Here is a 26,899-nt window from a genome sequence, read left to right as displayed (position 1 = left end):
ATGGAGGGGTCGCATTGTAGTCTCCTCCTCCTTGCGTTTTGTTTTGCCCTCATTCTGTACCCACTTCATTTCTCAGCTTTTCCTCACAATCTTCTCTATCCAGATGGTGTTATATTTATGCTCCACCAATCTAGTCACACATGCCTAAGTCCTTATCAGAGAGGGTGGAATATTCTAGTGCATCTTATCCAAATCACTTATTTAATGGTCCCCCGCGAATGCTTGCAATGAAATTGAAAGAAGATAAAGTGTTGGAGCGAAAATAAACACCAACTTAAGGGTATTTTAGAAGGTTTTTCAGAATTAGATCTGCAAAACAAAAGTAATAATAACATAAGTCTGCTTATTGAGGTTAATGTTCAACTTTTTAAAAACTGGTATTAAACAATTAACTAGAAATGGAAATTTCAAAACAATGTTTGTTATTGTTCCTATTAAAATGGACATTCACACTGTACATAACCATTTCATGCATTTTTGCCTTCAGCTGTTATTTTAATAGAAAACAACCATCTAACTGATATTTAAGACAATACAATATTCTGGAAACGTTAATTTATTTATGTCTGTGTGAACTATTGGACCCTACGGTGTTACCAGACTGAAAGAATTTAGCACATCTTTCTCTAACAGGAAGTGATGTCAGTGGAGGATGAGTCCACATCCTGTTACTGCCTTTTGGATCCCTTTGCCTGCCATGTGCTCCTTGATAGCTTTGGAACATATGCCCTCACAGGAGAGCCAATCACAGACTGTGCCGTAAAGCAGCTCAAGGTGGCCGTGTTTGGCTGCATGTCCTGTAACTCACTGGATTACAATCTGAGAGTTTACTGTGTGGACAACACTCCGTGTGCATTTCAGGTCAGTCTTGTCGTAACTATTCATTTGGTACGGTGAAGATTATGATTATCTGGATTAGTTGCTTTCCAGTTGCTATGATCAATTGCCAGGACCAAAAGCGACCTAAACTAAAACCAATTTGTTTTGGCTTATGGTTCCAGCGCGGTAAGTCTATCAACTGCAGGACCACGTGCTATGGCAGCCAAAGTAAGAAGCTGGCTGATTATCTTTCCATTTACAGCCAGGAAGCAGAGAGGGAGTGGGAAAGGTGGCAAGGCCATAACCCCCCAAAGCCTGCCCTCAGCGGTACATCTGTTTTGGCAAAGTCCATCTTGGTTCCATAACCTCTGCAAACAGTGCCACAGACTGGGGGACCAGTGTCCAAATACACGAGTCTGTGCAAACCACAATAGCTTACTAAACATCAGTATTAGTAGAAGCTTCTTTGGTGAAACCTTGGAAAAGACACCCACACCACTTTGGACGTGAGTTGTTACTGTGTGTCCTTTGCAGAGGAGATGAGGTGCTTGGCACTCAGAAAGGGGCGCAGATTAAATTCATGCCCACGAAAAACACTGGCTACTAAATTACGAGACAATATAAGAGTACAATCATAATTTATAAATAAATGAAAATGTAATTGGAGCATTGGAGAAGACTTTTTGAGAACATTTTGCATTCTCTCATGAAAGGAAGGCAAAAGGTAGAGATACCTGGTCAAGAAAGGAAAATGGCACAAAGCACACAGAGCAGGGAGTTATCTGGTATGAAAAGAACGCTGAGAAAATTGCCTGAGTCTGCTGAGGGATGGAGTTAGGGAACAGCAGTGATGTACCATCTAACACAAGGCAGGCATACTGTCTCTTCGGCACATGGTCTAATGATGGGCTATTGGGGCAGAGGTAGTTCAGCGCTCTATTTTTGGCGCTTTTAATCATGTAAGATACATCCTAAATTAGATACTCCTGAAGAGTGTGGGTTATTCATAGGCGCAAGGATAGTGCGGATCAGTCTGCGGAAGCTTCGCTCACATATAAATAGCACGGCTCTCCTGACACACGTCACTCCGCACCCTGCTTCTCCAGTCCTGGGTCGTTAAGTCCATTGTGAGGGGCATTTCCTCAGTTACTAGACTTGAAGACACTGAGCGGGAGCACTCATGTTTACCAATAGAAGAGATCCAAGGACCCAAAGGGATCCTGAACATAGGCAGGAAGTGATATCATGACAGCTTGCATGCCCAGATGTTGAGAAGGGCATGTTTAATCTTAGCTCCCCAAAAGTGTGTGTGTGTGTGTGTGTGTGTGTGTGTGTGTGTGTGTGTATACACATATAATTTGTGAAGAGTTCCAATGAAACATTAATCCTCATCCTACAATTGTTATTCTATACTCTTCATTAACCCTTCCTCCCACCCCCACAAAGGAGAATTCTTCATAAGAGAAAATACACAGTTGACATTTGGGACTCGAAAACAAAGAATGGATAGCTAACTAGAGGAGTGAGTGTTGGGATTACTACCTGCACTAAACTGATGTCTGACATGCACCAATGATTCCAACTAGATAACGCTTAGTAACTCGGCCGGGTGTTGCAGTTGGAGCCAACTGCAGCTCTATAGAGAACACGCTGTGGCCAGGCTCACATAGGTGGTCTGCTGTTGGCTACTTTCTCTAAGTGCCGTCAGAGTTAGCCCGACACCAGGTTGGGCTTTCCTTTGAACAGTACTCTCGTTTATATATGCGCCAGCAAGACAGCCGTTTTCCTAGAGAGTTCATCCCCCAGTACTTTTCAACAGTCCACTCTCATTTCCATTGACGTGACCAGACTTTACAGCAACTCAAATGTTTGGACAGATCTGCATTCCAAGGGAAGCCGTAGGAACACTTTTATGCCAGCTTCTATGTCACTGCCTATTCCTGCTGGCCGTCTACCCTTCTTAGTGCTCGGGAAAATGCTGTTCTGACGCCATGGACTCCGGGTATCCTTACTGCATTATCCAGAAGTGTGCCCACCTCAGTAAGACTTGACTCTAGGAAAATATTTCTAGTATATCTGCCATTAAATCTTTCTACCCTAGTGACCCTTTATCTCTCCAGTTCCCTGAGATATACAAGGTTTTCAAGTTGTACCTTGTAGCACTTGTTATTGGAAGAAGGATGTGAAAGCTGCCCTGAGACCACACCTCCCTTCTGGGTGTCTGAGAGCTCCTCAGCCTGGAATGTATAACTTAGAACTTTTTTTTTTTTAAGATTTATTTATTTATTATTTATCCTGCCAGCATATGTGTGTGCAGGCCAGAAGAGGGCAGCAGATCTCATTATGGATTGGTTGTGAGCCACCATGTGGTTGCTGGGAATTGAACTCAGGACCTTTGGAAGAACAGACAGTGTTCTTAACCTCTGAGCCATCTCTCCAGCCCCAGAACTTTTTTTGAATTGTGGATAGAGTATAAAGCATTGAGGTTTTCTGAAAAGAGGCTTCTTCATTCAGAATATAGTCACCTAGCTTTGTGTATCCTTTTCTTTCCCTCTTCTCTCTTCCTCTTACATATTCATGCTCTGTATTTTCATCTTGCTGAGTAATGTGCAGAGCTTTCCACGTAGAATCACTGGTGTCTCCTTAATATCTTAAATCATCGTGGTTGTATTTTCATGGCTTTATATGTGATATTCATTAACAGTTACTAACCCACTGAAACTTTCATTTTAAGAAGCTTCAACCATTCACCGAGCCTCTAAAACACTCCATGGCTAATATCAGCTAAAGTGTTATGAGCTCCAAATACTGTCTACATTGTTGGCTTATTTTTCATATCTCTCATAGTATTTCCCCAACATACACAAAAAAAATACTTGATTTATAACATGTCCAGGATTATTAATAATAAGCCACAAAACTAAAAATAAAACAATGGCATTCTGGGTTTTTTGTTTGTTTTTTTGTTGGTGTTTGTTCTGTTTGCTAATTAGTGGTTTAATTTCTAATTTTAAGTATGTAGTACAAGCTGTTAAATAAATATATACAGTGCTAGGAAATTGTCACATATTCATGTATTCATGATAATAGATGTTAACTGTTACTGACACTTGTATGATTTTTGCATATATTCCATGTACATATAGCTGTTTATCACAAAGTCATTTTCATACAAGTCTTTGGTGTATGCTGAGCATATCCTGAGCCCCCAGAGTCCACTCGTCTTCCCTATCTCACAGCTCCACCTAGTTCTCTTAGACCCTCTCTTAGCTTATTTTCTGTTACTGTGATAAAAATTCCCCCAACAAAAGCAATGTATAGAAAAGTGGGGTTTTAGCTCACAGTTTCTGCTGAAGTTTATCATGGTAGAGAATTCAAGGCATCCAGATCGTGAAGCAGACGGTACATCCAATCCAGCAGAAAAGTTAACTCGTGCCTGCCTGCAAGTACTTGGTTCATTTTCTGCTCTTGTATATACAGTCGTCTGTCTTGGGAGTAGTGGCATTCACAGAGAGACTGTGCCCACATCAGTCCTCTCCCAGACACAAGCCCAAAGGTGAACATTATCTGAACAGGGTCTCATTGGAACTCCCTTCCAAGTAGATGCTCAGCTCAGTCAAGTTGAGAGCCTAACAGCTGCCATCACAGGCCTTTTGCTCCTCTCAACAATTTACCTTGTATTTTCATGTCAAGTGTGCACACATGATCTTATGTATCTCTATAAAATCTAGAATCCATAAATGACAAAGAATACAGCATTTGTCTTTCTGAGACTGACTTAATCACTTAATCTCCAATTATCTCTATTTTTCTGCAAACACCATCGCTTTGTTCCTTTCAGCTTAAAAGATAGTCCACGGTGTATACATACCACATTTTTCATCTTAGTTCCTTTATGTTGGATAGCTACATTGGTCCTATAATTGGTTTACTGTGGATAGTGCTGCAAGAAATATTGATATGCAATTATCGTTGGGATATGATGACTCAGAGCCCTTTGGGTAAATACCCAAGCCTTGTATAGCTGAGTCATAAGGTAAATCTGCTGTTAGGGTGTTTGTCTGTCTGTCTGTCTGTTTGTTTGTTTGTTTGTTTTGAAAAATCTCTATACTGATTCTGACAGTGGCTGGACTAGTTTCCATTCCCACCAATGGGATGCAAGGATTGTCTCTGTTCACATGCTTGCAGAATTTCTTGTTGTTTATTTTCTTAATGACTGTCATTCTGACAGGGAAGAGATGAGATCTCAACACATGTTTTATTTTCATTTGTAGATGGCTTGTGATGTTGAACATGTTTTGATATGCTTATTGGCTGTTTGTACTTCATCTGTAAAGATCTATTTGTTCAGTTCTTCAGCCCATTTATTGATTGGATTGTTTGAATTTTCTCTCCTTAGTTTTTATTGGTTTGGTTTTTTTTTTAGTTCTTTGAATATTGCAGATATGAATCTTCTGTCAAACATATAGCTAGCTGGCAAAGATTTTTTTCCACGTTCTCTAGACTGTCTCATCAGCAGATAAACTCCCCTTCACTGTGTAGAAGGCTTTTAATTTCATGAACTCTCAGCCATCAGTTGTTAAGATTATTTCCTTGGTGACTGGTGCCCTGTTGAGGAAATCTTTGCTTATAATCGTGTCTTGAAATGCTTTCTCCACTTTTCCTTGTAACAGTTTCTAAAGTTCAAGTCTTACATTAAAGACTTTAATCCATTTGGAGTTGGTGTTTCATTATACTGTTTATTTAGTAGCAATACCAGGATAGCATAGGCTTTGTCACCTGTGTGCCACAGTGTGTGTGTGTGTGTGTGTGTGTGTGTGTGTGTGTGTGTGTGTATACACTAGAGCACTCTTATGGGAGCTGGTTCTCTTCTGTCACCATTTGGGATCTGAGGATCAAACTCAGGCCATCAGGCTTGATGGCAAACGCTTTTACTCACAAAGTCAACAGGGTGAGGGACACTGATAGCTTCACTCCTTCATGTGAATATCTGAATATCTCAGCAACAGAAGTTGAAAAGCTGTCTTTTCTCTGATGTATATTTTTAGCATTTTTAATAGAGCTTATGTTTATCAGAATTAGTATAGAGTTTTTCACAGAGCATTTCTGCAGATATTGCCCATCTTAGAATTTGTTTCCACTATCACTATAATGAAATGTTTATCATAGTTAGGACATGCTTGTGACAACTGTTGTATTTATTGCATCTCAAAGAAATGATAACAAATATGCGCTCAGCTAAAGCTTGGCTCTTCACCAAAACGGAAGTCTGCTACTAGGGCATGGTTACATCTTTTGTCTCATTCATATCTTCCTGAGAAGTTCTTTCTCATAAAACATTTAAATTCCAGAAGTCTTTGCAAAAGTATGAACCTCCAGACCAAATCTACCTGCATGCTAACATCTGATTATGGCCACACAATATAGCAGTTGCATCAAATAATATTTCATGTGAAGAATTGAATAAACAGACAAAGCCTTGTACTTTCATCCAGTTTCTCTTCCTCTATCTGCCTGCATGGCTACCCTGCTGAATTCTAATTTGTCTCAACTATACTGAGTGAAAACAACAATGTCTTCAAATGATGAAAACAAAACAGTCATCTCGCTCCCTCAGATGTGTTTTGATGTAGGCTTAGACATTTTAAGATCTGTCCTTATGAAGACATCTAAAACTGACTTTATAATAAATTCGATCAACTCAGGTGCACTACTAACAAATAAAAAATGTTAGCTGCCTGAAGGTAAGAGAAGGGGGAGAAGCCAAGGCTGAGAGCACGTTTGGTCTTAACCTATGCTTCCTCGGCAATGCCAGGAGCCACCATTTTGTGCCTCTGTGCTGACACTCTGCCTTCTTGGAGGCATGAGACTCAAGGCAGAGGAGTAAAGATATATTTTCAAAGGAGTTACAGTCAAAGATCTGGTTTTGTTACTATATTTCATGGCACAGTGACATACATACACATGCATAAGCATGTGTGTGTGCATACACACACACACACACACAAACACAAACACATAAATTTTGACATGAGGAGAGCAAGGAATTAAGATCTTTTGTATCTTCATCTTAGAATGTAAAGGGGAGGAAAAATCTACTCATGTTTCCTCTTCATGGCGCTCAGCACCTCTATTCAGTACCTCTCGGCACTCATTACTTACTTGGCATTAATGTGGATTTAGAACCTAATTTCAAAGGATTTCCTCCAGTTGTAGTTCTTATGTTTATCAATAATGCAACCTTGGGAAATAATGTTCACATAAAGCATTTAAAGGAAAACACCACAGCAACACAATGTGCGTGTGTGTGTGTGTGTGTGTGTGTGTGTGTGTGTGTGTGTGTAAGTTCAAACAGTTTTGTCTCATACATATGTAAATTCAGCCTGCCTCTGTTAGCATCCCTGAAGCATCCCTGAGCATTGCCCGCTGTCTCATTAAATCAACATAAAGGGCTCAGTGAGCTGCAATACTCAGGTTTCTCCTGGATGCAGCTTCAAGAGCTGGATGGGTTGCAGGCCCAAATGCTAAGAGAAGAAGTCGAAGGCCCAGTAAAACCATGGTCCAGAGCACCTCCAGTACATTTTATATACAAAGAACCAGGTCTTTCTGTTTCATTAACAGAAGCAGCTAAAGAGTAGGGTGGATTTAACAGGAGGCAAAATAGAGTGACTATCAGGCCACATTGTCCCTGTAGATGGTTCAAAATGAGTTTGGTACATCTGTGTGCATCACTGAAACACAAACCCAGGTGTACTTGGTTGCAGTTGTGATTCTGGTGATTCCTTAGTTCAAAGCCAGCCTGGGCTAAATGTCAAAACCATATCTGAAAATTGACAACAACAACAAAAATTTGATGGCTATCAAGCTCTTAAGAATAATACAGTTCAGCACATGCAGGATTACATTTCTCTGACAACGCCAAAATATTCTCTTTTTAAGTTCTTTGTTTATTTTTCTGACTACAAAGTAAGCTATAAATTTATAATGTAAATACAGTGATTAGTTCATAAGTGGGCCTTTTCATTTAATAATTACTTTGCTTCAGAACTGATCTAATTGCTTAATATTTTGCCAAAGACTAGGCAATAAGGTTAATTGTACATAGCTGGTTTTTTGTATAGCAGGATGCTAAAAAGACAAAGCATAATTACACTTATATTTAAATTAAGGAGCCTAAAGCAAGATATATAAAAAGATAGCTCTTACTACATGGTAATTTTAAGTAACTATACATTTATTTTATAAATTCTCCCCTGTGCATTGTGTGTGTATAAATCTGTATTGCATCTGTTGTATATGTGCTTGTACGTGTATGTGGTTTGCACATGAATGTGGATGAACATACACTTGTGCACATACATGTGAACATCAGAGCAGAATGTCAGGTCACGTGTATTCCTCTATGCCTTCTGACTACCCTGAGTTAGGACCTCTCACCAAAGCAGAAGCCTTTCTCTAGGCTTTCTGGCCATGAAGCTTTTGGCTTATTTTTATTGTCTGGCCCCAGTGCTGAGACACAGAAGCCTGTGTCTGACTTTCTGTGTGGCTGCTGCAAATTCAAGCTCAGGTCCTTGTGCTTCTGAAGCAAGTACTCTGTTCCACTGAGCCCTTTAATCCCTAATCTCATCCCACTTTCTACATTTTAAAGAATATATATGTATATGCATATGTATATCTATATGTATATATAGTCTATAGTAAGCATTCATTGACTTATGTCATCTTATAAGTATGTCTTGTACCAATAAAAAATTATTCGTGGTAGAGAAGTGATAGTGGTTTGCATTTCCCATAACTTTAAGAACATAGTAAGCTTAGTATAACAAAAGACAAGAATATCTATGCAAAGAAGTATTGGACTGTGATGAAGATGAGCAGTTCTAGCCTTCCTCTGCCATTGGCCATATAACTTTAGACAAATAACTTTCATGGAAAGGCTCTAGTGACCTTATTAGGATCACCTGTAAATACAGGACTTAGTGATAGAAATTATCATTTATGCATAAATATATATATCATACATGAATACAGCATAGTAATCATATGTCAACTGATGGGTGGGTTATGGTTGCATGGGAAAATAGTCAATGTTCAGCCTGAGCTCCAGTGGGCACCCATAAATCTCACATGAAGAAACTGTTGACTCAGTTTACTAAAATGCCAATGTCTTACCCCAGTAGGCATTTGGGAATAATTAGGATTCTCTTCCCCATTCTGTCCATTTCCCACCACTCTGCATGAAAGACACAGGCCACATGATGTAACCAACTTTGCAGTCTATAATGACATGAAGTGTTTGATACAGTAATTGTTACTCACACTGTCACATTCCAAGACCTTTAATAGCCACCATGGTTCCTGGTCACCATGGCCAGTGAGGAAAGAGAACATCTACAGGATCCTAGCCAGCTGATGTTCAGGTTCCAAGCACTGTTCTCCCCACGAGCTGGAACACAAAGCAGCAGGTGGTGTGGGCCGCTGCCATTTTACCCTGACATACTAGAGGACCAACCTTTCTGTGGGCTACTTGTCTTAGTTTGCTTTCTATTGCTATGATTAAAAACAAAACAAAACAAACACACAAGCAACAACAACAACAAAAACCCACAATAACAAAAAGCTACATGGAGAGGAAATGTGGCTTTCTTGTCTCAGTCCATCGTGAAGGAAAGTCACCAAGCCCAAGCAGGAACATGGAATCTGAATCTGAAGCCAAGGCCCTAAAGGAATGCTGTTTACCAACTTGCTCCCCATAAACTGTTCTTTTTTATGTACCACAATACCATATACCCAAGGACAGCACCACCCATAGTATACTGGGCCCTTCCACATCAGTCAATCATTAATTATGAAAATGTTCCCACGAACTTCCCTGCAGGTCAATGTGATGCAGTCATTTTCTCAACTGAGGGTCCCTCTTCCCAGATAGGGCTAGGTTATGTCAAATTGACAAAACAGAACAATAAAAAACAAAAAACAAAAAGAGAGCAACAACACCCAAAGTAGCCACAAAAGACTACTCAAGAATAAAAATTAGAAACATTCTATAATTGTCAAGCATTTTATAGCCAGGTGTACAGACCAGATTTATAACCCACATGGGCAACTAACACATGAGCATCATGAACTCAGACCAACCTGTGCAACTTAGTGAGAACATGTTTTAAAATATAACATTTTTAAAGACAAGGATGTAAGTGTGTATTAGAATGCTTGCCGTGTATATGAAGTTCTGGTATCTAATATTCCTAGAACCTTAGACAGGCATGTCTTTTTTTTTTTTACTTTATTAATTTATTCTTGTTACATTTCAATGGTTATCCCATCCCTTGTATCCTCCCATTCTTCCCTCCCTCCCATTTCCCCCTTATTCCCCTTCCCTATGACCGTTCCTGAGGGGGATTACCTCCCCCTCTATATGATCATAGGGTATCAAGTCTCTTCTTGGTAACCTGCTGTCCTTCCTCTGAGTACCACCAGGTCTCCCCCTCCAGGGGACATGGTCAAAGTTGAGGCACCAGAGTATGTGAGAAAGTATGTCTTTATATCTCAAGCCAGGAGATAGTCACACCAGGGGGCCGTTTTAGCATCTGAAGACTGAAAGGCAACCTGTGCATCCTCATCAACTCACTGTACTTCTTCCAGCTGATTGGAGCATCTTGGAAACTATAATGCAGAAAGGCAGTATAGCCTGGCATTTCTTCTAGCTCTGCGAGGAAACTGCAAGTCAAGGGTGATTCTACAAATGAACCTGGGGAGGGCTCTCATCTCCAGCCAACAAAAGCCTTACCCCTGCAGGAATTTAATACTTTGCAGACTACATATTTATCTAACTGTTCCACTTGCCCTATCAGTGTAATTCTGATCACAACAAATTCAGAAGCAATTAAGTGTTCGCTCAGTAGAACCTGTGTGGGCTTTGTTTGTCATGAGGGTAATTATAGTGATCTCTCTGTGAAACATACGGAGTGTTTACCTTGGAAATTCGATTTCTTGTTTCTGAAGTCAAGCTAACTTGATAAAGAACTTGTTTTTCTTGACCTTTTGGCTTAAAAACTTTTATGAATGCTACTTCAAATAAACACGCACTCTAGAACATTTATTTTGAGCCCAAAATGAATGTGAGATAGATAATGCCTGACTTAGTGAACAGTTGCAGTAGAGTAGAAACTCCCTTGTCTGCCTGTTTGGTGAAGGACAGTGTAACACTCTGTGTACAGCCAGACCCTGGATGATAGCACATCCAATGAGATCCCTGTTCTTCTAGAAACTCAACCGTATTAGAATCAGCTTGGAGACAAGGAAGAGCTGTAGGTTAAGCAAATTCCCGGTTAGTTTAAAAGCAGCTAGAAGGAAACAAATAACAAACGCTGGCTCAAGTGGATGGAGGTAGAGGGAACTCTCCTATAGACTGCAGTGGTGGTGGTGGTGGGGGAATGTAAGTTAGTTGAGGCTATTACGGAAATCAGTATTGAGGTTCCTCAGAAAATTAAAAAACAATCCTGTTTGATCCAGGAGTAGCACTCATGAAGAAATCCAAGTCAGTATACCACAAAGACACCTGCATGGCCTCGTTCAGTGGGACACTGTTCAGAATAACCAAGAGAAACAGAAGTCTAAAAGGGTCTATGTGGAAAGAGGGGACCTGTGAAAGGAGGAGGAAAGAAGAGTAATGGGATTGTTATGGTTAAAGTACATGGTATGCTTGTATAAAATGTCCTGATGATGCCCATGATTTTGTATAAGGAATGTATCATTTTTTTTTTAAATACCTCTACAAGGGACATCAAGATAACTCAGAAGGTAAAGGCATTTGCTGAGGTAAAGGCAAGCCTGATGAGCTGAGTTCAGTCTCAGGAATGCACATAGTAGGACAGAAATGATTCACAAGTCTACTCACCTCTATATACTGGCACAAAATAAATAAATAAATAAATCTGAATAGGCCTACATAACATAAGCGAAAAAAGAGCAGTTGTTTCTCAGTGATCAGATCGCCATTTTTCAGCAGCTTTCAATCCCAAATCTGGGGCTCTGTCTGGCTATGGAATTGTGTGTTTTGTCACAGGTATACACGGTAGTGTGTGTGTCCACACCACCAGAGAGCAGAGTGTACACAAAGCTGTTTGCGTCAATGTGCCTCTTCCTTTTCTTTCCTGCTCCTACAGGAAGTGGTCTCTGATGAACGGCACCAAGGTGGCCAGCTCCTGGAAGAACCAAAGCTGCTGCATTTCAAAGGGAATACCTTCAGTCTTCAGATCTCCGTCCTCGACATCCCTCCATTCCTCTGGAGGATTAAACCTTTCACTGCATGCCAGGTATCAGCCAAAGGGGCTTCTCACAGGAACCAGGAAACCTGGGAGGGGCCTTCCGGTATGGAGCAGTCCTCCAAACTGTCAGGGATATAGTGGTCTGGGCACACACAGGAAGTGGAACATATTGTCATAAATTTACAAGTGTCTAGCATGTGGGAAAAGACGTTTCCTGCATCTCAGATCATGTGACATTCCTGTGTTCTGTTTGAATTGTTCAGTGTAGGTTGACGATGGGAATTTAACCACTTAAGAGTAAGGATTGTGTGCTGTTTTCATTAAGATCAATCATCGTGAGATGTTGTTTTAGTCACAGTCAGCAGTGAAGGAGCAGGACGTCTCAGGGTGATGATTTTGAGTGATAGTTGTGGCTGAGAACAGAGCTGTTACCCGTCATATGTGAAGTGCTCGCTGCCAAATGCAATGAGCAAGATAAGAGGACCATACCCCGAGTCAGAATGCAAAGGCAAGAGGGAGCCTCCTAGGAGTCCTTTTTATAAACAGAAAAAGATATTTATATTAGTGTCCATATGTCTCTTAATAAAGTTTTTTAAGCATCTCAGGTTATTCAGTTATGCTTGCCATAAAAGAAAAAAAAAAGACTTCTGAGTAGTAGTTTGTGATATTGACATTGAAGTCTGAGAATTCCCGTCATTGTTGTTGTAAATAGGTCACCTATGCCTCAAGGGACAGGACATTTCCTTAGCCCTGGAATTGTTTCTGGTAGACCTAGGTGGATCTGCGATTGTAGTGCAGTCTCGGGCTTTAGCAGCATGAAATTCTGAGCTGTGTGAGGCTTTTTAACCTTTTTACTGAACACACACACACATACACACACATACACACACACACAGAGAGAGAAAGAGAGACAGAGACAGAGACAGAGACAGAAAGACAGAGACAGACAGACAGACAGACAGACAGACAGATAGACACATTCTTTACACTGACATATAGTTATTCAGAATGAAAAACAACCATATTACAAACAGAAAGTACAGACATTCCATGATAGAGAAAAGTTGGGCTCCAGTGCTTCCAGCTTATAAAATTCAGAAGTCCCAAACTGAATAAGACCTTTATTTTCCCATTTAAGTCTCGTAATTCTCCCTTCTTTGGGAGCCACATCTCCCTATGCAGTTTTGGTGCATTCTAACATTCAAAGTGCCATGAACATAGGGCCCCAAAATCCCCTTCCCCCTTACTTGGCACATTCAACAGATTCCTAGATAGAAGATTCTTGAATCAATATAGTGCTGCTAATGTTCAAGACCTAAGTGCCTTTGCTTCCCAGGAGGCAGGATTCAAAGTTTCTGTTCAGAGTATTGTTAAAACAAGTGCTGCTAACCCTGTGACCTCCTGTATATTAATCTATGTCGTTATGAAGGCCACTTTGCGCCTTGTCTAATGAATGTAAGCCATTCACTCCAAAGTCACTCTTAAATTCAATGCTTGAAGATTAAAAAGTACATGAAAGATCCATTCCCTTGTAGGCTCTTAAACAATCATTCCAAAACCAGGGACACAGAAAGAGCATGCTGAGCAGAAGTGGACCAGGTACCTGCAGACCTTCCAGGATGCAACAGCACTGGCTAGTGCCAAAGGGCATTGGGTTGCCAGGAGCGCAACACCTGTTAGCACTAGCATGGGTTGGGGTCCATGGAGGCTGTGAACATGTATAAATAATTGCCTTCTGTAATTGAGCTTAGTTTGAGAGAGTCTTGGGAGGACGGGAAACAGTTTTGGATTTTTTTGTTTTTTCATTTTCTCACTGTCAGGAGGCTTGCCACCAAGTCTTCATTTCCACTTCATTTTTCTGACCTGAAATTACTTTCCACTCTACTCTTACTTTCTTTCCGCCATTCTTATCCACTAATCTTTGCCTGTGCCATGGCTAAATTCCACAGACTGTATGCGTAAGTATAGTACTGGGCTTCGTGATCATGCTCTGTTTATTCCAGGCATATTAGATCAAAGCACTTGGGGTAGATTTGTGGTCAGCCTGATTGAATCTCATGTAGATCATTGTATGTGTGGAGAACAGAAAAAGGGTATTCACTAGGGGTTAGTGGTTAGGAAATAACAGGAACCCCGCCTCTCTCTGCCTATCTCAGAGAGATGTTGTAGAAACAGAAAATCACTCTATTCTTGATATGTGGTCTCTTCTTCAACCACTACGTTTCCTTGTCACCTTTCAGCCCAAAGCATGGGAAACTGGAGGTGCTGTTACTATTTGTCCTGTTCTAGGAGCACATTGACAGTCTGGGAATTTATATATTGCAATTGACATACATTCCAAAACGCCATCCTGTTTTCTTCTGGGAGATGGAACTTCCAAGGATCTACAATCTTAAGAGAGGGGTCCAAACACTATCTGCCCGTCAGCAGCAGCTACATTACAGGTTGTTCTGAATCAATGTGAGTTGGGCCTGTGTCCTGAGCTGTGGGGCGAGGCCAGTGTTTAGGAGGATCCCCTTGATCGCTAACCAGGTACCATAGCACTACAGCACACTGAATGCCACACAACTTCTGTATTAGAGGGGGGAAGAGCCATCAGGAGCACCCACTGACCTTGGCTCACAGAAAACCCTCTACCTATAGTGCCAGCATTTTCAAATAACTCACCATTCCATGTTTTCTTCCCAAGACTCGAGATTACCATAGTTAAGAATCCACTACTACTGCTACCACCTTTCTCCTCGCCCTACCCAGGGGATTACTAAATAGCCCTGGCCCTCAACGGGTCACTGGGAACTCAAGGTTAGAAAGCTATGATAAGCTATATGACAGCAATTATTTATTTATTTAGAACCAATAAAACACAATGTCAAGTTGTCATGTCCCTGGGATAAAGGCAGCTGTCTCTGTAGCATGCTATGAATCTCCTAGAAGTCAGGGTCTGTCTCCTGCTAGGGTATGATTTACATTCTCTCCATCTGCTAGGAACCTAATTATAATGGGAACCAGAATGAAAACATTTCCGGAATTCTTTAACGGTGCATAACGGCGCTACACTTTGTCCCCTGCCCCGTTTCTGTACAATCCCTCTCAACTCAGTCACCATTGTTGGTGCTTTGTTTTCATTTTGTTTGGGGTCTGAGAGTCGACTCCCCTACCTTTTTGTGAGGGGGGGGGCAAATAAGTGAAAACAACAATTGCCCTGAAATCACACTAATCACAATGCTTCCAGTTGTATTATTTGTAACTGTTTTGTTGAGCGCTATTGGCAGCTGCCATTGAAGCCAACAGTGAAAACCTGTTCTTTTGGTGCTGTCTTAAAGACAGATTTAAGCATTTTGATTGCACTCAGTGGCATGGAGAGATGGGAGAGAAGACAGTTTATGCGGATTCTCATGTCCTTCCACAAAGATGACTATCTCTGCAGAGGGTATTTGTCTCTAACAGTCCAGTGAGGGGGGGTGGGGGGTGGGGGGGCAAGGGGGATGGAGGGGGGAGAAATACCCAAAACTTAGCAAGTAGTATCAGAGGAGGCAGTATCATTGTTTAAGAAGAAGTAAGTATTACCAATGGTTCCACAGCAGAAAATGTAGGTTTTTCATGAGGGGCCTAGCTCTTGAACTGAGCTCTGTGTAACCCTGGAACCCAAAAGCTGACTTTACACTGTAATGTAAAACCCACCCATTAACCTCACAGCCGATTGCTGTAGTTGGTTTCCTTGAAGGGGACATACAGAGTTTCTACAGAAATAAACTGGAGAGAAATAAATCTCATTCGTGAGATTATAAAAATGAGAATACAGAAAGTGGGGGCAGGACATAACATGCCTGAGGCTTGGGAACACCAGGAGGCTGGATTTATAATGGGAGGGATTGGAGGTTGGTTGTGGACCACCAATCAAAGGAATCGTGGGTTTCGGGTACCTAAGTAATGGTCACATTGGTGTCCCTTACAATGTCTCACTTAGGGTTTTATTGCTGCCAAAAGACATCATGGCCACAGCAACTATTTTGGTTTTTTTTCTGTTTTTTTGTTTGTTTGATTTGGTTTGGTTTTTGTTTTGTTTTGTGTGTGTGTGTGTGTGGTTTGTTTGTTTTGTTTTGTGTGTGTTATTTGTTTGTTCGCTTTAGACAGTTTCTCTGTGTAGCCTTGGAGCCTTGGCTGCCCAGCATTGGCTTTTAGACCACGCTGACCTCGCACTGACAGTAATCCACCTGCCTCTGCCTCCCCGAGTGCTGAGATTACAGGTGTAGTCCACCCTGCCTGGCTCACAGCAACTTTTATAAAGAAAAGCGTTTAATTGGCCCTGGCTTACAGCTTTAGAGATTTAGTCCATTATCATCATGGTGAGAAACATGGAGGCACACAGGCCGACATGGTGTTGGAGAAGGAACAGAGAGTTCTACATTTGGATCCTCAGGCAGCAAAAGGAGACTGTGTGCCACACTGGGCATAGCTTGAGGAAAGGAGACCTCAAAGCTGCCCCCACAGTGACCCACTTCCTCCATGAAGGCCACATCTACTCCAACAAGTGCACACCTGATAGTGCCACTCCCCAGGAGCCAATCATTCAAACACATGAGTCTATGGGGTCCATTTCTCCTCAAACCACCACACATAATGACTAGAGTCGAGAGACTATAGTGCTATTGTATGATAAATGCCAATCAACTAATAATGGGGTTAGTAAAGTATGCTAAATATCCCGGGAAGAGAGATGATAAGACTGCCAAGAGAATTAAAGGCTAAATGGCATTTGTGGAGTGTCTCAGATCCACAGTGCCAGGGTCTGATGGTGAGGCGAGTGCCCGAGCTGTAGTTATTAGAGCCCTACAAAGGGAGATGACAGTTGGCCATGTGCAAGCAGATGGCTTCGCTTTCACTGGGCAGAGGGCCATGTGTAGGAGGATGAGGTATGAAGTGGAAGTAACCAATGGTTTGCAGGGTAGAAAAAGGCTCAGGAGGAAGAACGATGAAATGCTATAAATTCCTGTCACACCTGAGGCCTCTCTGATACCTCTGCACATTTTGAGAGGAAAGTCTTTTCTTTGGCTCAAGATTAAGAACAAATACAACAAAACAAAAGCCATACATGATTCTTTGTTGGTTGGCTGGTTGGTTTTTTGCTTGTTTGTTTGTTTTTTCCAAGACAAGCTTTCTCTGTGTAGCCTTGGCTGTCCTGGAACTCACTCTGTAGACTAGGCTGGCCTCGAACTTACAGAGAGATGCCTGCCTCTGCCTCCAAAGGCTGGGATTAAAGGCATGTGCCACCACCACTTGGCCAATTCTTACATTCTTGCTAAGATGGATGGTGATTGTGAATGGTTTTTTTTTGTTGTTGTTGTTCTATTATATTCCTCAGAGTTAGATATCTCCTCCTTAAGCGTAGAGCAATCTACAAATCTAAAATCCATCTATCCTTGATGGTTTCTCCAGAAAGTATGTGTTATGAAAATCCCTTCCCAAGGGATATGTAAACTAGGACTCTCTCTTCCTAAGGTCCCAAGGACAACCTGAGGCATTATTCACCAAAGTTCATCTTTGAGAACCACTGAGGGTTTTTTTTGGGTTTGGTTTTGGTTTTATTTGTTGTCGTTGTTTTGGTTTTCTTACTGAACATAGGTGATCTGTTTCTTATGGGGTGTGGGTGCCTCTTACCACACAGGTTACACTAGCAATGGTCAGGCTTTCCCCAGAGCTGCATAGATGGAGCCCGCCTCCACAGTCTCACTTGGCCTCTATAGACATGTTCCTCCCTGAGGGCATGTGCCATCAAGGCTGAACTGCATACAATTAATGGAAGGGAACAGTTGATGAGGTTCTCATGACCCTTCCTCCCTTACTATGAGGAGGATATGAACGGTGAGCAAGCCCAGCTTGGATGGACCTTTTGTAGAGCCACGCATCCCAAGATATCAGTCACTCACAGTAGTATCCAAATGTTAGATCTATGTAACTTTTAGAGACAATAAGAAAGTAAGTTATGCAAATCAGTGTGAAAAAGTTATACAAATGATTAGGAAAGTTAGAACTTGGAAATAAACAGTTTCTCAAGGTGAGTAATTATAGTCATGGCCTTGCTCTCATAACACAGCACAGGTCCATCACCAGCCACACTTTAGAGTCTCCAGCTTCCAGACTTCGTAGATCTCTTGCCACCCTTAAGCTTCAGACTTGCAGAAAATTATAACTTTAGCAATAAAGGAGCAAATTAATGAGGTGATAAACAGAGGAAATAAAAGTGATGATGAGGGTTGTTAGAAGGTAGGCATCGATGGTCATTGTCAAGTCCCCAGCCACATTTGACTAGGAAGCAGATACTTTTTTAAATGAAGAAAGAAGAGGAGAAGGAGGAGGGGGAAGAGGAGAAGAAGAGGAAGAGGAAGAAGAAACTATAAAAATTGTCCTTGTCAGCATGATCCCCCTAGTACTGGGGAAAGGGATTAGTTGCCATTCTTATTGGTAAAACCTAAATTTGCCATTGCACTGTTATTGATCACTTGAGGACAGGACTAAATAACCTAAATTGTTCTTATTTCTCATTTATGTTGTAGTGTTTAGCCAGTTCCACTTCAATTTCTTATGAGTGTGCATAGATGATTAGATAGCCATGTCACTCTGGGTACCAAGCATGTTTGTGTCCCTCTCGGGGGTTGTGTGCAGTTGGATCGGGTACACTGGCAGTGTTTGTCCCTACACAAGTCTACATGAGTCTCTGGTGTAGGCAACCAGTTTGGGTCTGTCAGTTTCTCCGTCTAATTCTCACTTAAATGAGAAGGCAGCGTTCTACTCCAGGCTTATCTAGGAGGATGGACTACAGGAGCCTTCTAAGGAAGATACTTTCTAAATAAGGTTAAATTTGTAATGGTATTCTAATTGTTTGTGGTGTGGGGTGTGTGTGTGTGTATGTGTGTGTGTGTGGTGTGTGTGTTTGTGTTTCTGTGGTGTGTATTGGTGTGTGTCTGTGTGTGTGTGTGTTTGTGGTGTGTGTGTGTGTGTGTGTGTGTGTGTGTGTGTGTGTGTGTGTGTGCGTCACAGTGAAGTCTCAGCTCTTGCAGCATGGCTCAGGAATTTAACTGTTATCAATTGGAATTGACATTAATTACTTCTGTGCTGCCTGGCTTATGCTGAAGCATTATTTCTACAATTCCACCAAACTCACTTAGGCAATTCTCTTTGCGACGATCATCATCGTCATCATAATTATTGTGATTAAGTCTCTCCTGTTCTGGTTGCTCACGAAGCAGGGCTCTGCTTTTCAAGCCCTCTCCTCTGCTTCTCTCCACCCTTCCACAGGAAGTCCCCTTCTCCCGAGTGTGGAGCAGCAACCGGCAGCCCTTGCACTGTGCCTTCTCCCTGGAGCGCTACACGCCCACCACCACCCAGCTGTCCTGCAAAATCTGCATTCGGCAGCTCAAAGGCCATGAACAGATCCTCCAAGTGCAGACATCCATCCTAGAGGTAAGCCTGGGATGCAGAACCCTTGACGCCCTTCCTATGGGACCATGGGCATGGTGATAGCAAACTTGTGAAGGCTGTGCTATTCATATTCCTGGCAACTTTGTTTTTTTTTTTTTAAATATATTTTATTAATGTATTGATATTACATCTCAATTGTTATCCCATCCCCTGTATCCTCCCATTCCTCCCTCCCATTTTCCCTTCACTCCCCTCCCCTATGACTGTGACTGAGGGGGACCTCCTCCCCCTGTATATGCTCATAGGGTATCCAGTCTCTTCTTGGTAGCCTGCTATTGTTCCTCTGAGTGCCACCAGGCCTCCCCATCCAGGGGACTTGAATCGTAGACTCCTCACTCTCATTACCAGTGAAGGAAAACAAACTTCCTTAGGCTCAGAATTCAACCAAGCTTCCCACTGGACAGGGAACCTCAGTCTTTCTGAGACCCTGATCAAGGCTCTGTAACAGGAACTTTTGAGGAAGGAGCAAGGATAGGGATTCTTCCAACAAAACAAAACAAAACAAAACAAAAAGCAGTTTCCTAATTCCACAGGGGGCCTGTGATAGCTGCTGACATATGCCAAGGGTGGCTCCACAAGGCAGTTAAGACTCAGATGGCCACTGGGTTATTATTTAGCCAGTTCCCAGTAGTGTTTTTGAAGACAGTCACCTTGTGTACTTCATCTTCGGCGTCCCTTCCTACCAAATCCTTTTTTGACCTCCATGTCTTTCTGTTTGTTTGTTTTGTGACCCATGATTTTAACATATATATTTATCAGCATATAAATACTTATGATATATTAATTTATTTTTGTATGAAAAATTGACACATTTATATACGGTAAACTCAATTTTAAGCTTTTCTTCCTGTGAATGTGTGCAACAGTAATGCATTATCACTTCTTTGCATTTTCATCTCAACTCATTGTTTATGCAAAGTGAGTATTGCTAATTCCCCAAATAGTTTTTCTGAGGACTGGATAGCTTTCCCAAGGATCATGTCTTACAATTGATAGCTGTCTTAACTGACGAGTATGTGCGCTATTTGCATTTGTTATTGCTAATTAGCATTTAGTGCTAAAGCAGCTTTGATTGGGAAAGTACATCCGGAAATCCAGGCAAGGTATTTTTAGAACCTCTTTCTTGAACAGTCCTGGCATATTTAACTCAATAATTTCAAGATAAAATGCAAACGTTATAGGAAACTTTATTTTTTTAGACTATAACCTCTTTTAGTAATAGTTCATGCTGAGATTAAATGAAGTGTTTTATTTTTGGTTTTAATTTTTTTAAATTGACTAAATTTGCTGACAATTGCATACATGTATACAGTGCAGTGGTTCTCAACCTTCCTAATGCTGAAACCCTTTAACGCAGTTCCTGATGTTGTGGCAGCCCCCAACCACAAAATTCTTTTGTTGCTACTTTATAACTGTAATTTTGCTACTGGTATGAATCATAATGTAAATTTCTGATACACAGGAACCACTAATACAGTGCATTCTGGCTGCTCTCGCTTCCCGTATTCTCTGTATATCCCTTCCACTCCTGTTATCCTCTCCCCGCCAAGTCTCTTTCCCACATCCGTGTCTCGTTGTTTGTTTTGTGACCCACTAATTTTAACCGTTTGTTTGGAAATGTCCATTGGAGTCTGGTGGGTTCCTTAGTGGGTACACAACTGAAAACAGTGGCATCTCTTGCCCAGAACCCATTAGTAACCACAAATTCAGCAGGCACAGGTAGAGCTCCCCAATCCATGATTGGCCTTTGACAGATGCCATCTTGTGTAGCCCGAAGGCAGGTAACTTCAGTGGTGTGGGATATGTTTGCAGTGGCTGTGTTGCTGGGTCATTTCCTAGGCGTTCTTCCTGGTTTCCAGCCCTTACATTCTTTTAGCTCCCCCCTGCGATGTGTTTGCACCTTAGAGGGAGCAGTACATTTATGGGTGGCCACTCATCTCATTCCCCTGTCCTCGACGCCATGAGCAGGCGTGAGTCTGTATTTACTAGCATTCACAGCAAAGGTGCTTTCCTGGTTAAGTAGTATTTACTATAGCTAAAAGCAGAAATATTTAGAATGCAGTTTCTCACTGTGACAACTTGACTAAACAACAGTAATAAGTCCACTCCAGGGCCTGTGACTTCAGCAGCCGTGGACTTTTTAAATGAAAAACAAAATTTAAATTTAAATTTAAAACCACGTAATTGTCAGCCATACCTATCAAAAGACAGAGGAAAGGGACATCAGATCTCAATTGCCTGACAAATCTGTTAACAGGTTAGAGGATTCAAGGTTTGAAGACTGCTTTTAAAGACACTGGGATACTAGGGTCAACTTCTGTTATTACAGGAAATGTATAGAAAGACAAAAGAGGGTTGGCACACCCTGACACTTTTTGCTATTGCTAACTTAAATTCATGAAGTACATCAAAGAAAAATTGGCTAAGAAACCCAGTCCTTCTCACCCTTTGTTGTCATCCTCTTTTCTAACGATTCAACATTTACAGTGACATTGAGCTGTGTAGAAGACATCTTTGCAACATCTCTGGATACTGGAAGACAAGTATCAAAATAAGATAAGAAATTTTTGTTGAACGATAGTTATTGGTTCACCAGGTTCTGCTTTTAGATGCTTTCCTGCTCTTTCGATTATGTTGAGGATTGGCTTATTTATTGACTAAAGTGTTACTACAGGAAGTTGACCCAGCCCCAGGGCATCTTAGGCAAGTCTAATTCATTAGCATTTTCTATGTTCGAAGCCAGCTGACAACTTCTGAAAACCCCCATGTGTCAGTCTGTGTTTCATTTGCTTCACACTTGTCATGTGGCCATCACTGCTTTGTGGATGAGCTATTACTGCTTTCACAATTGTACATGATATACAATCTCAAGGAAGGTACGCTTCTTGCCTAAGGACATTAAGCTAATGAGATGCGGAGCCACAGTGCAAATTGAGAGACCTGACTTCAGGCTCATAGTCTCAACTTAGATCTTACGTGATTTCAGGGCTCCAAATGAGCTTCACTGTGACCCATAATGCAAGTCTTCCGTTTAAGGGCTCAGACATTTCAACACCAGTAATTTTGTTCTCAGGTACATAAATGGAGTGATGCAACAACTGAGAAATTCTTTTGTCAAAAAAGAGAGCCTTAAAATACTTAGTGTACATGCATGATGCCCTGATACCAATCTTCAGAACCCACATAACACACAAAAAATGTGGTGCTGTGTGTTTCTAATCCTAGTTCTGATAAGGCAGAAATACACAGATTTATGGAACTTACTCCCCACCCACTCTACCCTACTAGGTGAGCTCTAGGTCCAGTGAGAGAGCATATTAAAAAAAAAAAAAAGCAAATGGAAGATAATTTCTGAGATGGAATAATACTCAAGGTTGTCCAATGGCCTCAACACATGGACATTCTAGACATGAGTGATTCTGGAATTATAGACCCCAATTTTGGAGACGAGTCACAGTTCCTGTTCACCAGACTGGAAACACTGACTTTAGAGTTTAGGATGTTTAGCCTCTGGGGCTTATTGAGTAAATTACAGTCACAAAAATATGGAACTTTTGTAGCCTTTGATAGATGTCATTGATTTTTTTTCCTTAATCTTGATCTCCAAATCCCTATGCATTTCAGCTCAGAGTTTTCAGTCTTTGTCTTACTTGAGTGGGTTCCCCTAGTGTCATCACGAGGGACATAAGCATGTGTGTTCATAGGTATGGATGTGTGTTAAACATCTAAGTCAATAAAGTAATCTTACCCATTAAAGATATTTGGTTCTATGTCATCAGTGTTTTTGCACCTGTCATTTCTCCTCATGTTTTTTGTTCCAAATGATTTTCCAAATAAATACTATCTTGGCAATGACCCCTAAAATTGAAAGGTTTAAGCCATATGTATCCATACACATATGTATATATGTATAGTCACACACACACATATGTGTGTGTGTGTGTGTGTGTGTGTGTGTGTGTGTGTGTGTGTATGGCCAAAATTGCGTCAGTCTTTAGGAGCAGTGACTTCTCCCTTTTAGATGCAATATTATGGAATTACATGACGAGTACCGCCAACTGATGCTCTGTCAAATGAACACTCTCATTCATCTGCAAACTCTAGCCTGGAACACACTAAGGAATGGGAAAGAACCCTCACATAATTTATCCCATCATTTTTTTCTAATATAATATTATTGCAGACAGTTTTGGGTAGAAATGACTTAAATAAAAATCCTGCATGTGACAATTTTCCCTTTAAGCAGTTCTCTTATCTTTCTTCCCAAAGTGGAGGAAGTTGGGGGATAATTTGTCCGCTATAAAACAGTTACTCAGGATCTCTCACTGATTTACAACTCCCAGTGCTTGCCAGGTAGCAGCCGCTTATCTCAGATGTACAGAGCATGAAAATCTACTGTTCCTCTGCATATTTAATTTAAACAATCAGAGAACGTGGTGTACCTACAGCATTCTTATTACTTGGCTCAGCTGTCTTTTAGAGTACATCATAAATGTTATATAAAGTGTCACCAGGGTAGAGGGGAGCTATTTAAGTTTGGAATTTTTAAGAGTGAAATGGATCCACTTATTAAAGTATAGCAAATTTAAAATAAGTGCTTATTTTTAGATTCAACCTCATGTATTTTATTCACCTTCAAAGGGGAAAAAAAAACACTTTCTCCTTCATTTTATGAGTGAAGGTAGCTTTTCCTATGCTAGGAGATTCTTGGGGGATAAGCTATCCTAACTAGTCCAGTTGCAGAGTCTGCGGTCTGGTCTGATGGTTTTGGTTTTGAAGACTCTGAGATTTGTAGGAGATGCTCAGTTGATAGAATGCTTGCTGTGAAGCAGGAAGACCCAATCTGGAAAGGATTCACATAGTTAAAACCAGGGGCACTTATCTCTAACTCCTTCACTGGGGAGGCAGACAGGAGGATCATTGAGGCTTGCTCTTCAGCTATAGGAACCATGGTGCCCCAAGTTCAGTGCTAGACAGACCCTGTCTCAATGAATCAGGTGAAGAGCAAATGAAGAAAATACCCAAAGTCTACCTCATTCCTAAACACTCAAGCACAACACGTGCACGCGCACACACACACACACACACACACACACACACACACACACACACACACAGACCTACCTTTTTTTTTCCATGTTGAGAATTGAACTTCTGCCTTACACATGCTACCCAAGTGCTTTACAGCCAAGATACATCCACAACCCAAGGTTATGTTATTCTAAAGAGTTCATAGTAGTATGTAGTGATCCAAACCAAATTTTATGTCTCGCAATTATTGAGCCCGGACCTTCATTTTTTTATTTTTCAAGCCACCTTCCCCTAGGTTAATAATAACCTTTGGTTCCCTTTCACAGAGTAGACTTCCATGTTAACTTGTGTAAATTTCTTTTATTTTCCTTTTCTTCCTATTTGGGATCCTCCCTCCCCCCTTACTCTAGTCTTCAAGTCAGAAAATATGTAAGGAGGCTATTCGCACTTGATTTGCATTTTAGAGGCTAAAAGAAATTTTACAAACCATGATAAAAAATAATGTCTACTTGTAACCTATTTTATGCAGTGAGAAGCTGAGTTGGTTTACTTTACAGCCATCCAATATATCAGAACAGAATTGTCCACTCTTCCTGAAATAAGAACCTATCAGCTTATACTCTGTCCAGTCGAAACCTACAATCCTTCAAGGCCAGCTCAAACACCTCTCCATGAAGTCTCTCCTCCATATAAATTTCCAAAGCATAGTGTTAACATCATCCACATAGGATTTTTTTAATATGTCTCTGCTCTGTGTACTTCATATTTGTTGTGAAGCAGTAAAATGAGGGCTTATGTAGTTACTAGGACATCCAACTTGCAGTTTCAGGTGACTCACAAAGTACTTGGGTGGCTTTTTACAAGCTTCCATGCTGTCTCTTGGATCTATAAACATCGCAGGAGGTCTGATTAGGAAGCTGAGAGAGAGATGGTCTAGCATCCAGTGTTATAAGCCAGGGTGCCTAGAGCCCTATTGCAAAGCAATGTAATAACTCCTGACTTAAAAACTACTTTTGTTATTTGTCTATATCAAACACAAGCATTGAAAGAATTTGCATGAGATTGTTCTGTACTGTTGAATACAACAGAACTGAAGCCAGTCAGTAGTCCTGAATGGCACTGGAAGGATAACAGGAATATCAGATGTCGTACCTTACAGGTGCATTTGACCATGAAGCTAAGATACACTCTGGGGCATCCTGGGATTTCAAGACACCTACTATGTCACCATGTCCAACGATAAAGGCAAACAAACAAACAAACAAACAAAAGCATTGCCAATCATTAATAAAACCTCGACATTAGCTGACAGATTTTGAGTGGGAAAAAAAACCTCGAAAACCTCACCACATCTGAAATCTTAAAGTTGAACAAGCCTGACCCTAGACAAAAGAGGCTCATAAAGGCTGTGTGCCCACACTAGGAACACATAACAAGGTCACAAGTCATGGAGCAATTAGAACAAAACTTAGGACAGTAATAAGGCGTGTACTGACTTGAAGGTGGGTGCAGCACACAAGTTCTTCAGGCACGTGCTGGATAAATGGGTTAAAAGCATCCTAACTAGTTCCTCTGCCCTCCTTGAATTACTTTTCTTTTTCAACATGACAGATTGTTACCATCTAGAAGCATAAAGAACAATTCTATTTTTATAAGTCAAAAGCCCACACATAGCTGTATTCTCTCTCTGGACAAGATCTCACCTACAAGGTATTGACTAGAGAAAGGTTGTCATTGCGGCTCAGAATCCAAGATTGTTGGAGCGATTGCTGCAACTCTGTTCCTTGTCCTGCAGGACATGGGTCTCCATCCCTTATGATGTCCACAGGCCACAGGTTCTTCTTGGTTCCTAGATAACACATCTATTTTCTTCATAGGCAATTCACAGCATGGTCATTTTCCATCTTCCAGAGCAGTAGGAGATGCCTCCAAATCTGGGGTGGCATCTCAGAGCTGGTGTGTTTGCGTACTTTGCATACGGCCCTGAACACAATTCCCAGTACAGTCCAAGGAGATGGAAGCAAGAGAAGGAAAGAAAGGAGGGATAGAGAGAGACAGAGGTGAGAGAGAGAGACAGAGAGAGAGACAGAGACGAGACAGACAGAGAGACAGAGAGATAGAGAAAAATCCTTTTTTTTCTTGTTGAAGGCTAAACCTGTAGGTTAGGTTAAACCCACAGGGGAAAAGAAAAATAATTAAATTCGAAGTCATCTGATTATGTACTTTAATTATGTCAGTAGTGTCTCTTTTATTTTATGGCATGTAATAATCACGAGCTTCATTCGACCAGAGATATTTAT

General features: G+C 41.1%; 1 protein-coding gene across 6 annotated transcripts in view; it reads left to right on the top strand.

Moving 5' to 3' along the window:
* Window positions 1-26,899, top strand: part of UNC5D (unc-5 netrin receptor D) — a 547,621-nt gene that overhangs the window by 500,971 nt on the left and 19,751 nt on the right. For all 6 annotated transcript variants that reach the window (XM_084760348.1, XM_084760349.1, XM_084760347.1 and 3 more), the window contains 3 exons: window positions 634-861; window positions 11,988-12,137; window positions 19,386-19,550. In XM_084760348.1, the coding sequence (XP_084616474.1) occupies window positions 634-861; window positions 11,988-12,137; window positions 19,386-19,550 (543 nt within the window). The remainder of the gene's footprint in view (window positions 1-633; window positions 862-11,987; window positions 12,138-19,385; window positions 19,551-26,899) is intronic.

This window comes from Acomys minous (genome assembly GCF_964271855.1).
Source record: "Acomys minous genome assembly, chromosome: 15".
NCBI lineage: Eukaryota > Metazoa > Chordata > Mammalia > Rodentia > Muridae > Acomys > Acomys minous.
The sequence above is the reverse complement of the archived record's forward strand: the minus strand, read 5'-3'. Positions and strand labels throughout refer to the sequence as shown.